We start from the raw sequence: 12,659 nt of genomic DNA, 5'->3' as shown, positions 1-12,659 counted from the left end.
CAAAAAAAGAATTTTTCCAGGAATCACGGCTACAGAGAAAAAGGTAGGAAAAGACAACCACCGAAGACTCAAACCTAAGAAAACAGACATTACTTGTTAAAAAACCCCAAACAAATTATTACAAATTTCGCATTGTTGAGGTGCAGCTGAAGACTGCCAGGGCAGGTTTACTCCCACTACAGATGTGAAACCCCAGCTTCGGAAACTGCTTGCAGCCAACCATCGTCAAATCTGGACCACATCAAAACTTCTTGCTCTGGCTGGTGACTGATCAAGATACCCCAAGATACATAGTGGCAAGGAAAAGGAGGAATAAAAGGCCAAGCTAAACCAGATAGAGGATTAGCGAGAAAGGCCAAATATTTGGCAAAAGTACAATACCATGTCCTTCACGGCATTATCTGACCCCTAAGTATTAGATATCAGCATGTGGCAAAATATGTGGGATAAATAATCTATCTTCCCTAAGCTCCATCCTGTGAAGCCCCTGTACCAGCTGCTTTTTAACATAAGGTAGTGGATTAGACACATCTTTGGTCTTATCCAATATGTTCCAGATGCTCAGGAGAGGTGTCAATAACATCAGCAGAGGATCTGCCTCCAAACAAAGAAAACAGTCTGAGCTGAGATATGAGGGGCAAGAAGCAAAGAAGCTGAACCTGAAAAAGAGAAAGGAAAATTTTGGCCTAAAGTCAGAAGAAAAAGAGCAAATGTTCATGTGCAAGAGAAACCTAAACTCAGGAAAAGATAGAGGCTGCAGAGCACATTAACAGACAGTCAAGCCAATCTAAAGCAGAACAATTTTCTCTATTTAAGCAGTGTACTTTACTCGGTAAAGTTTCTTACCAGGTAGCCTGCTAAGAAAAGAGAGCATTTGTTTAGTCTGTGGGAATCTCTGCAGTTAAAAGAGAGGTGATATCCTGGAAAGAGTTAACGGAGCTGACAGCTATATCAGAAAGAATTGTTTTCAGACTTCCCTTTCCCTGAAGAGCACTTTAACCTGCAAGGTTCTGCTTAGCCGATTCACACAGCAGGTCACTATCATTTATTCAGGCACAAGGGGTGAGTTCAGGATGACATTTCAGTCTTAAATCCCCCGTCCTGGAGTGAAATGGGACCAGCAACATCTGAACGCAGTTTTTATTATCTGCGCACATGAGGAAGTATACTTGGAAGTACAGTAACCAATTATTTATTTATTACCTTGTTATGTAAATGATATAATCTCTCTTTTCTTCTGCAAAAGTGAAATCATATCCTGGAGCAGTAAAGGAAACTCTGCAATAAATCTTGCTTGTTAAATTGGCCAAACCCCTGTTAGGTTTGAATAACAATTTTGTTTCGCTGTGTAAAAAGGCAATGTGCCAGAAACCAGGTCCTTGCTTCCTTTTACAAGCACCACTTGCAATGTGTTTATATTTGTATTTATGAAGTGCTTTTTCTTACACTTTACAAAGCAATGAATGGCCTATCTGCCGTGAGGTGAGGGCAGTATTTGCAGCAGCCACTTATGTCAAACATGTTACTGCCAATTAATGCAGGGTGGTATTAACTGAAACCGTGCTCTGCAGTATCAAGCCTTTTCTCCTTGAATTTCTTTCCTGTCTGTGAGTTTGATTTAAAGTCAGGTCTTCAAAAGTCAGTCAATAACAGATGGTTAATAAATTCTAACAGTGCATGCTATGAAATGGTAACAGTCAGCAATTGGCGAATTAACAATTAATGTCTTTCCAGAAATACCTTCTCTGGTGCCCACAGAGTATAACAAGGCTTTTTTTCCCAGTTAAATATTAAGGAATAGATGTTTGCTTCAAAGAAACAAAGTTGACTTCCCAGGATCAGGATATTTCTTCTAAATTTCTTCTATTATTCCACATAAAAGTAAAGAACATTAAACCAGTGCTCTCTAGGATATCTGAACTACAGAGGTGTCTATAAAGCCCTTCTATATCATAACTAAAAGCATAAATATCTTAGTATGTGCAGCAACCCTGAAGAGTAAAGAAGAAAGAGTGCAAGGAAACAGTTTTTTTCCAGAAAATGATTATAACGGATGGTTTTCTTTATATACATCTTTTAGGCTAGTTATTTTGTAAGAGTTGTTGCTCCCCTCCTCTCTTATTTAGCTGAGTAGGACTTTGATTAAAAATCCACCCGAGACTACAGTTTGAACATTTTTCAAGCATGAATAGCACAGCATGTTGCACCCATAAAGCCAGCTATGTGCTTACGTCTTGGCATGTTAGACAAGGCGCAGCTTTTACTTCTTAGCACATCTCACGGGGCCAAGATGAAGGATTTGTCAATGCAGGCTGAAGCTGTGGCTACGTTCGATTGCAACGCTGTGCAAGAGTACCGAGGTACCTTTCAACGAGCTCTCGTGGACACTGGTAAAAACCTGCGGTAGCATGGATCTCAGAGCGAGCTCGCTTATCACAGAAAAGAGCAGTAATTATGACTATAATAGTGTTAGATGGCTAATGGCATCTGACCTGAAGCTGTGTTATTTCACGTTGCGCTCCTGAGTGCAAGAGAGGGCTGTGACTGCGGTGGGGAAATTCTTCTGGGACCGGTTACACAGAGGGATTCGTGGTGTGGAAGAGTGCCAGTATTTTGCTTTTTTCTTGGGATTTAAGCTCTCCATCAGAGACAACAATGGGAACGCTGGTTACCCTGTCAGCTCCTTGCCACCAGCACATCCCAGCGTGCTTCTCCAGAGCCTGGAGGTGGTGGGCAGTAGGGTTGGTGGGACCACAAGCTCCACAGGACCACGCAAGCCGAGTCGGGCACCCGGCAGGCTCAAACCGAAGAGGACAGCGCTGCCACCTCCCAATCTGTGGGGCATGGCCTCAGCTTCTCACGGATAACAAGGCTGTCCCAGCCTGCCGCAAGGACAGGGAAGATCTGGCCGTCCACCCATGGGCCACGCTTGACGGCCTCCCAGCGATGCACTGGGAACACGGCTTGTATGACCGCTGCTGCCACAGAGCACGGGGGACAATGGAACAAACCAAAAAACTTTTCTTTGCCTTCGCTCTCCCATTCCAGCCCAGAGATTGAGAAGTTCTTTAAGAAACACTTGGACCTGGGATCATCCGATCTAACGTCTCAATGAGGCGCCCACATTAAGAGCATCCCCCAGTCTCCACCTACAACCAGAGCAGAGCAGATAACACTCCTGCTTGCCAAAATCGCCTTCTCTCCCGACCGCTGGTGGTGCCTGTTTCTAACCACTGATACAGAGGATGTCTCCCGAAGGCGACCACGCTTTTAATTTAAGATACATGGAAGTGATCCGGGTGCCAGGGTCCAGAGTGCCTGACTTGCTCACAAGTGTTGAGCATGCACATACCACAGGGCTGCACACAAATGCCGCTGCTGCACAGCTTCATGGCAATCTTTGTCCTGAAACACTCAAAACTGTGGATTTCCCAGGTGTAGGCATCATAGGCTGCCCCAGGAGAACGTGCTGATCAAGGCACAGAAATGGAGGTGGCTGCTGGAAAGATCTCCCTCCCACAGAATAGCTGAGGAAGGAAGGAGAATCGCTAAGCCCATCAGTCAATGTGAAACACAGGTGTATTCTGTTAAGTATGGAGGACAAGATGTCCTCAGCGGTTTTCTGTCTTAATTCGTACAATTTACTCAAATGTATTTTTACCACCTTTTATACACAGTGGCATACTTGCGTAGTAGTACCAGAACCGAGAGCTAAATTCGTACTTCTTGCACAGCACTGTTGACAGTATGGGGGCAAGACATGACCTGGTCTGACTTTCATAATCCAATTTGAACATGTAATTCCACCAGTGACTGAAATAAATGCATGAGATCTAGAAGTTACTATGATGGAATAAATAGGGGACCAAATATAAAATACTGCATTTGCAAACTTACTTTTCAGAATAGAACCATGCTTTAAATAGCAGGTTTCTCTCTTTCACTTCTCCCGTCCTCTAGCTTAAATTTAGATTATTATCAAGGAGGCAAGCCTGACAATGCGTTAATATAAATCAGTAGAGAAAAAAGACAGGTAATATTGTTTAAATTTAACACAAATTAATAAAATTCAATTAAACTCTACTTTATCAAAGAGTATTGAATTACAAAGGCTGATATTTACGGCTCTTCACACTGGGTGTATTTTCAATTCACCTCAAGGCAGACGCGTTTCTTTAAGATAAAACTTTTTAAAGAGAATTCTTTTCGGGAAGCAAATAAAACATGATCTCCAAAGTACTGTCCACAGAGCACTTCTGAGTGTGGCTTACCGAAAGTTAGACAAATATTTGACATGTTTGAAAGCTATAAAAAAAAAATCTGACAGTGGGTTACACATCTTTCAGTAGGGTGTTGGACAAGACTACCTTCAGAGACACCTTCCATTCAAAATTATTCTGTGATTCCATGATTTTTAGTAAGCATTAGTACCAATGAAATTTCTCAATATGGTTGAAACAATTCTTAATAAGCAGCTTGTTTCCAAAATAGTCACCTTTACAAGTTCCATGACAAGGTACAACTCAGTTGGCATGTCCATCTCCTCAATCAGAAGTACAATATTGGGATGCTTCACTCGTCTTAAAATAGATACCTCGTTCTGGATCATGTGTTCCTGCCACACAAAAAAAATCTTTAATGACTATGGGTTGGTGGGAAAAAATTTCACAGTGGTAAAAGCAGAGAGAATTGGGACCTGCGTGGATTTTTCAGGGCTTTTTAAAAAGGTAACAGATGTTGCCTCCAGCAATATGGAAGGAACATACCTAGAAACAACATCAGTGTGATAACTGAAAGAACAGAGAGTGGAACAGAGAAAAAGAAAGGGAGGAAAAGACATGTTTCTGATGCAGAGAAAAATTAAATACGGAAGCTTCTAAAATTTTTTCTCTGATGCAGAATCTTTTGATTTAAAAATATGATAGCATCTTCTCAGAGAACCGTTTGTTATAGATTTCAAAAGCTAACAGTCACTTGGTATAAAACTGACATAAATTTGATAAACCTTGCATACTGTTTAGACATAGTAACCAGTGTTGTTATTAGTATTATTTTTCTGTTTTCTATAACATCTGGAATTATGAAAGTTAGAAGACATAATTATGGGTATAAAGAGCAAGGGGAGTGCCCACACACAATCAACCAACTGGAGAATCAACACACACATCTAGAAAGGCAAATTGCAGCCTTTTATACTGATATTCCAAGGGTCTCCAGAGGGCAGGCAAAGGCTTCAACCAAAAAAATTCTAACACTTGCCAAGAAGAATACAAATACTGACAGCTTCCCAAACTGATCTCTCACAAAATGTTTCTTGGGAAAAAAAAAAAAAAAAATATTTTTTTTGTACTTACTTTTCCTCTACATTTACTTTTTTTGATTATTTTCAGAGCATATTCTCTACCAGTTGATCTGAGGAAAGAGAAATGAAAAAATTGTATGTTCAATCACATTGAATATTTTTCTCAGTCAAGTTTATATTTGTCATTTGAGCGCAGTAGGTCTGGGCAAGAATTCTATTCAAGTATTTGTTTTGTCAAGAAATGAAGCTTGGATTTGACTGGAATTGTGAAGTCGAGCCAAATTTATTGAATACGTGTGCCTGAGAAAAAAAGCATTAAGAATTTTTTTTGAAAAATGAAGACAGTTCAATGTTTTCAAAACAAAATCACTTGATTTTTTCCTTTTGTACTGGTAATTGTTATTTCTTCTGCAGTTTTATGTAAAAATATTATATAGTATTTACAGATCCAAATCTCTTCAAAACCAAGTTTTGTTTTCTATTCTACAAAAAAAAAAAACCACTATGGAAAATACTTTTATTTTTTACTTAAAATGAAAAGACATTTGTTTGCACATCTACACTTAAAACTGCTATGATAAAAAGTCAGTCCTTGGAATAATGTTTTATGTATTCAGTAAGTATATGATATTTAGCAGAGTTAAAATATGATGTTTACAGGACAGAATATGAAAGGTTCTGGAGACAGTAAGAAATTATAGAGAATTAGTTCAGGATGAGAACACATTTCCTTTTACGTGTTTTTGTTTTGAAACCATATAATATTTATTACTACCACATATATACAGATATTTATTATATAGAATGCTAACAGAGACAAATAAGCTTGTAAACAAGTTAACAGTACCAACTTCCACTTCTTAATCAAGCTACAAAACCAAAAGATGGCTGGAGGGATGAAACCAAGAAGCTCTGTTCACAAGCTCTAGTTTCACTATAAGGTTAAATAGAGAATGGGTAATATAAGAAAAAGCTCTCACCGAAACGCTTTCATTTTGTAATAAAAATCTAAACAGCTTTACAAAAGTCTATTACATTGCCCTTAGGCATAAGTTTGGTTAAAAAATAAAAAAGAAAAAAAAAAGAAAAAAAAAACCTCTCAAGCATATGGGGTGATTTTTTTTCACTCTTCATTTAGCAAAACAGTTAAACTGATACATTAAACTCATATACAATAAGTTAAACAGAGAAATGAACGTGCCTAAAAGCGTGCAGTCTATCAAATAGGACATGCAAAGTGAGTCATAAACTGAAAGCACTGCATTAGGAAAACGACTGGGCATTTTCATTGCCATATTTAAACATGGAGAATTCCTCTGGAAATGATGTACCACTAGGTATTAATTTAAGGGAAAATGGGGACTTCAGTAAAAAGAAAGAAAAAACCCAAAATATTAATTCTGTTTGAGCTCCCAGGTCAGCAGGGAACAAAGACAGTCTGTATTAAGACATCAATTAAAAGGCTGTACAAAGAAATCACACTGGATGATGATGCTTATGACTTGGAAGAAAAGTACAGCACGGCTGTTCGAGACTTAAGCAAAGAAAAATTAACGTCTCATATCTGTACTCCCCCCCCAAAGGGGTTTAATGCTACAGGCACCAGAAATGGGCCACACTCCACGTGGGGTGCCCCGTCCTGGTCCTGCTGTTTGGTGGCTACAGTCCCAGCTCAGGGAGGGGACAGGCAGAGATACGGATGCTATTTTTGGGGAATGGAAGGAGGAGGTAGGAGAAGGAATATTAGAAATTAAGATATCTGGGGTTCAGACTCAGACACAATACAGCCTCTTTCAATAGGAGTCTCTTTCAAGCTGCTTGGTTGCCCTAGGAATGCTTCCTTTCTGTCATGAGAAAGGAAATTGATGGTTTTTGTTGGCCATGGGAGACTCCATGTACTCCAAAACACTGGGAAATCTGAGCTAGTGAGGAAATGTCAGAATTTGGAAGTATCTGAGAGTTAAAAATGAACACATATAAAAACACCACAGGACAAATTGCACATATGATGGAGCAGATATGTAACGAGCAGATGACAACTCTGACTGCTCTTTGTTTTGGTAAAAAGAAAATTAAAGCTAAGATAATGCAAATCCTTTCCCCTGAAAAGCTGCAGAACCGCAGGCTGTCAGCAGCGCGGCAACTTACACACCCGCCAAAAAATATGCACGGCCATGCCAGAAACTCACAGTGAAACGGGCATATTGCCTCTCACCTATCACTCAACCCAAACAATAAAAAGGTGCCACACAAAGTAGGAAACACGTTACAGCTGGATAAAAGTCTGGACCCACAGCACTACCGCAGGGCACAGAGCTAGACCTCTCGTTCATAACAGGGCTCCGCGCTACGCTCCCTGGCCGTTCTAACCTAGTGCAAATTTCGCAGAGATTTCCATTGCACTGGAGACAAAAAACTACCGTCATTATTTCTGTGTGTGCATTAAATGTATTTGTGCGTGCGTGTGTGCGTGCCCGTGCGTTCACAGATGCACAGAAGGGGATTTAGAAGTCCTCACGTGAAAATTTTGAGGATGGTATTTGGTTTCTATTTGCACTGTTCCTTGTCAGAGGAAACCGCCTGTGAACGCATTTGAAGCGTCAGAGTGGCTAACCAGCGCGCACGGGCTGGTCTCCACAGCTATGGAGAAGAAGTGATCGGTGAAGATGTGTAACAAGACCCGTTCCTACTTGCTTAACACCTCATGGCGCTACTCCTTTGAAGTCTAATGCACACAGGAATTGTACATCAGAAGAAAGTGGAAAAGTCCTCTGTCCCAAGTATCACCCCATCAATTCTGGCTCTGCAAATGATGGACATATCAGACTTTGAAGTGAGGTGTTTTTTGCTTAGAAAGACCGTGAAGAATGTTTTTGAAGGGGTTTTACATGCACTGGCTTTAATTTACCCTCTGAGTCTTTAGTTTCTCCTTCCACACTCGTGATGGCAAGGGTATATACTGCTTTAGAAGTGGAAATGAACAGAAATAATTCTACTTTAATTTTCAAGCTCTCCCAAAGCAGTAACTCTCTGATATAAATGGGATCTATGGAATGGTATAGCTCAGAGACCATAAGAGTGTGTATCTGGGAATACCTGAGTAACCATGCTATTTGAGCACATATTCACTAGATACGTCGTGTTATTGGATACTTCTGGGACCAGTGGGATAGACTAGAGGACAGGAAACAGTTTTCATTTAAGCTCTCGAGGATATTGTAATCAGTGTTATTTTTAGGTGTGGTGGGACCTATATTTAATTCTGTTCATGTCTTTTCTCTCAGCTTGAGAAAGAGTTGTAAAATGCACACTAGCACATTTGAACCGTCTCTCAGCACAACTGGCATTTTCAGCTGAATGACAGTGTATCAAAACCTCAACCTTTTTTACTTTGCCTTGTAATCTGTTTCTCTCAGTCACTACTCACTTCACTTTTAGCTTGCCTTCTTCTCTTTTCTTAGTTGTATGTTTTCACCCACGTTTTTCATCAGTCATGCCCCCTCCATAGGGTTTTACAGTGCCTTCTTGTTTTCATATTGTTTTGCTTTGCTTCCTTTAGGTTTCCGTATTCCCCAGTTTAGCGTTCAGACCCTGGGGTTTGATCTGAACAGCTATTGCCCTCCGGATGACCAGCTCCACCATGAACGCACTCTGACAGAGCTCTAAAGGCCTCACAAGAGCTTTGGCCAAGTCCCACAAGCACACTGTCAGCTGATACAAAATCCACTCTTCCCCCTTTCCCCAACAGCTGTCTTCATGGTCTCCGACTTGCCAGACTCTTTCGGATGCAGAGCGGGACCTGTCTTTTTCCAGAGAGACTCTAGTTTAAAACCAGCCAAGCTAATTTATCATCATCTGCCATGAGATCTAATCTTGACTTACTCTCTAGGGTTAATATCACATTCTTACAGGTTAAAGAGCAAAGGTTCTTTCTTTGAGCCTAAAGGTGAGGTTACAGTCTTCTGTAAGAGTCTCCTCTCCAGGATATGTTAATAGGGGATATAAAACTTGTGGAATTTCATTATCAGACCTTGATGTCTCTATTGTTCTTCCTTTCGGACATCTCTAGCTCTGGCATTTTTTTGCCGTCTCTGCACTGCTACTATCTAACATGAGCAATCTTACAACCATTTCACATACAGGTACCTTCTGTCTTTTTCACCCCATATTCTCCTATTTTTAACAATACCACCAAAAAGCACCTGCAGTTCAGCTCAGAGCATTTCTGTCTTTGTTCTGTCTTTTTTTTACACTTTTAAGGTTGGGTAGAGCCAGTTCAAACCTGGTTCATGACCTGCCTGACCAGATTTAGAAACCGACACCTGAGCTAGTCAACCTGGACACTTTCAGCAACACTGACATTTGAGGTGACTTGTGACTTCTCTGATCTGGAGTGGATGTCTAAAATCAGTCTTTAAGAGTGACTGTTCTCACCTCTTAACAGTAAAGGGCACTGGAGAAGTTCGATTTTGATGTCTGCAGTGCAGGCTCCTAAACTTGGATGAAGCTCATATAATGGCAAAAAGCAGGCAAGCAGAAGATAGATGCCTATTTAATTAAAGATAAGCACGGAAGAGGTTACTCCTCACTGTCAGATGGCAGAATAGATGGATCCAAAGTCAGCTCTGTACTGACCACCACCACTACAGCAGACACAGAAAACTTCCTGACACCTTTACAGAATGCTCCTACATGTGAAATGTTTCATTGGCCTAACGTAAAGGGACAGTTGCAAGAACGTACCACAAGGAAATATGTTATTTCAGTGCAACAAGAAAGATTTAACACAAAGAACTGGTAAAGTCATGCGGAGTACAGCAGAAAAAAAACATATAAAACTCACAAAGAATCAAATTCATAGACTGTCCCTTGGACTCACTCTTTTTCCTATGAGAGGGCATTAGTCTAGTTTTTCCATCTGGCATTGAGACATTACCTTATTACATGTCCTATATTCTACAAATAAAGACATGATCTAGGAAAAGCATGACATTAATGATTATTTTTACAGTAATAAGCATATTATCCTCCTCACCTTTCTATACACTCCTTCACAATAGCAAAATTTCCATCTCCTATAGTCCTTCCGACTTTATATCGCTCTGCTATCGATGCTGGAACCTGGAAACCTTCCTCCAACACTTCTGAAAGAATCATTAGTACATTTTTATTGTTAGTGAAGGAAACACAGATGTTGCACATAACATGCATTTTAAGTCTATGGTTTAGGAGCCTGGAAACCATTCCGAGTCAGTATCTCACTTACTGTACAGTCAAACCATGCTGCTGACATTGTATATACTCAACAGGTTTCACACAGATACAATAATGAAAAATAAGACTTCTGGGGGCTCAAACATACCACCATTCGAGTGTTACATGGTTTACCATTCCCATTGCAATATGCCCCCAGGACAAAACCAAAATTGTATTTTTTTAATTATGAAAAGGCCTCTGTGATCTGCACAAGCGCAGACCAGCCTCCAAAAAGGGTTGGAACTCCTTGACACAGCATGATTAAATATATGTACCAAAGAAGTCCAACACTCAAGCACTTATTTTATTACATCCTGTAAACTGAGACATCCATAAAACTCCTCATGTGCTAAGTGCTAGTTCTCCCCCTCCCCCAATATTAAATATTTAGTTTTTAAACAAATGTTCTCAATAATACTACTTCGCATGCAACCTGGGCACCAGATGTTTAGGTAAAATTGCATTACACAGTGTCTAAGCATAAGAAAAGTTTGTAGTTTCATGTGTTTTAGTGCTCATTCATGTACCATTATTTTTAAATGTATTTGAAATAGCGTGTTACAAATACCTAACATGCCTCTAAAAGCTGACTGTAAACTGCAGCTGATACAAACTACTATATAAAAAAATGCCTCTCAGAAATGTGACTTGAATTTACACTCTTTAAGACAGCGGGTTTAACTGTATTTTTATCTGTCCTTTGTTCCAGCGTAGTATTAAAAGCGAATGTTTCGGCACAAGGAGGCTGGGGTTTGCCTGCAGTCACAGGCAGCATGAAGAGTTAGTGTCAGACGGGACCATACACACACGCTGACGTATACCTGCGTGTGGACTGGCAGTATTTGAGCGGACACTATCCCTCAGCCTTAGTATGGGGTGAGACTAATCACTTTTGAGTAAAGACCCAGGACTGCAGCAGGTTCTTTAGTACCGTGACAGACGAGACAAAAAACTACTGAAATCCAGCCAGCGCTGCATCACCTGCAGAACTAGCACCTTGAGTATCCTGCAACAAAACCACCTCCGACCAGGGATGTCCAGATCAAATCCGATCCAGAGTGAACCCAACTGGCGTGCTAAGACTGACGAGCCTCCTCTCGGAGTCATCCAGCCCGCAGCGCTCCCACCTTCCCCGGCAGGAAGAATGACTCATTTCCTACACAGCTGCTGTTATCGCCACATCGACTGCTTTGAAATGTCAGCCTTCAAACGTTACCTTCTGCAGGTCCATCATTTTCATCCATAGAGCTGCAGACTTTGGTGGATGCTAATGAGGTAGAGGAGCCACTGTGTTGGGAGCTCTGGAAATGGAGAGACACAAACGAAAACAGATGATTTTTAAGGAGCACGAGTACCTGCAGCATGTGCGTGCTGGACACATGTCCCGGGGAGGCTTCAGTGTTCCCTATGTAAAGCATCGATTTACTTTGGTGGAGGGATATGGGGATGCTTGGGAACGAGTCCAATTTTTCCACTGAATTCACACTTTCAGTACCCCCGCGTACACGGAGCTATCCCTGACCCATCACACGCAGCAATGTGCAGCAACGCTTTTATGTATGGTCTACTAGTTTCTCGCTATTCCACACACGTTTTGGCAGGGAAAACCGAGGAGCTGCATGCCCTCTGCAGGCAGGAGACCGCTTTTTCAGCCACACCGTTAACCCAGCAGGCACTAGAAGCACCAACGTCTGTTTTGACCGACGCTGGCTTTGTTACAGGCAGAATTCCTCAATTTTGCAAACCTCCTTCTGGTGAAATCCTCCCCAGTTGTGGTCTAGAAGGGACAAATCACTATGGTACTATATGGAGAAAATAAAATGTCAGGGTGAAAAATGTTTGCTTTCTTGGAAAAGCATTTGATTGGGTGTAGCTCACTTGAGGCATGAGTCCGGACCTCGGTTTCAAGTACCTGTACAGCAAGTGTCTACATTTGCCTGTACAGTTAATGGGGAGAGGATAGTATCTCTGTAGTCTCTAGAAGGAGACTCGTAGCCACCCAGCTTGGATGCCAAAAGAGTAGCAGGCAGGATCTCAGAAGGGAAGCCTTCCAAAGCACCCATCGGTGTTACGTATGGACTCCAGGCGTGTACTTCAGGAA

General features: G+C 41.1%; 1 protein-coding gene across 4 annotated transcripts in view; it reads right to left on the bottom strand.

The window, feature by feature from the left end:
• The window catches only part of DCLK1 (doublecortin like kinase 1), a 249,989-nt gene that overhangs the window by 36,427 nt on the left and 200,903 nt on the right, over positions 1 to 12,659 (bottom strand). For all 4 annotated transcript variants that reach the window (XM_030042331.2, XM_030042330.2, XM_041118428.1 and 1 more), the window contains 4 exons: positions 11,775 to 11,859; positions 10,338 to 10,446; positions 5,355 to 5,412; positions 4,496 to 4,615 (listed from right to left, as the gene is read on the bottom strand). In XM_030042331.2, coding sequence (XP_029898191.1) covers positions 4,496 to 4,615; positions 5,355 to 5,412; positions 10,338 to 10,446; positions 11,775 to 11,859 — 372 coding nt within the window. The remainder of the gene's footprint in view (positions 1 to 4,495; positions 4,616 to 5,354; positions 5,413 to 10,337; positions 10,447 to 11,774; positions 11,860 to 12,659) is intronic.

Source organism: Aquila chrysaetos, chromosome 19, assembly GCF_900496995.4.
Source record: "Aquila chrysaetos chrysaetos chromosome 19, bAquChr1.4, whole genome shotgun sequence".
In the NCBI taxonomy this organism is placed as follows: Eukaryota; Metazoa; Chordata; class Aves; order Accipitriformes; family Accipitridae; genus Aquila; species Aquila chrysaetos.
The sequence above is the reverse complement of the archived record's forward strand: the minus strand, read 5'-3'. Positions and strand labels throughout refer to the sequence as shown.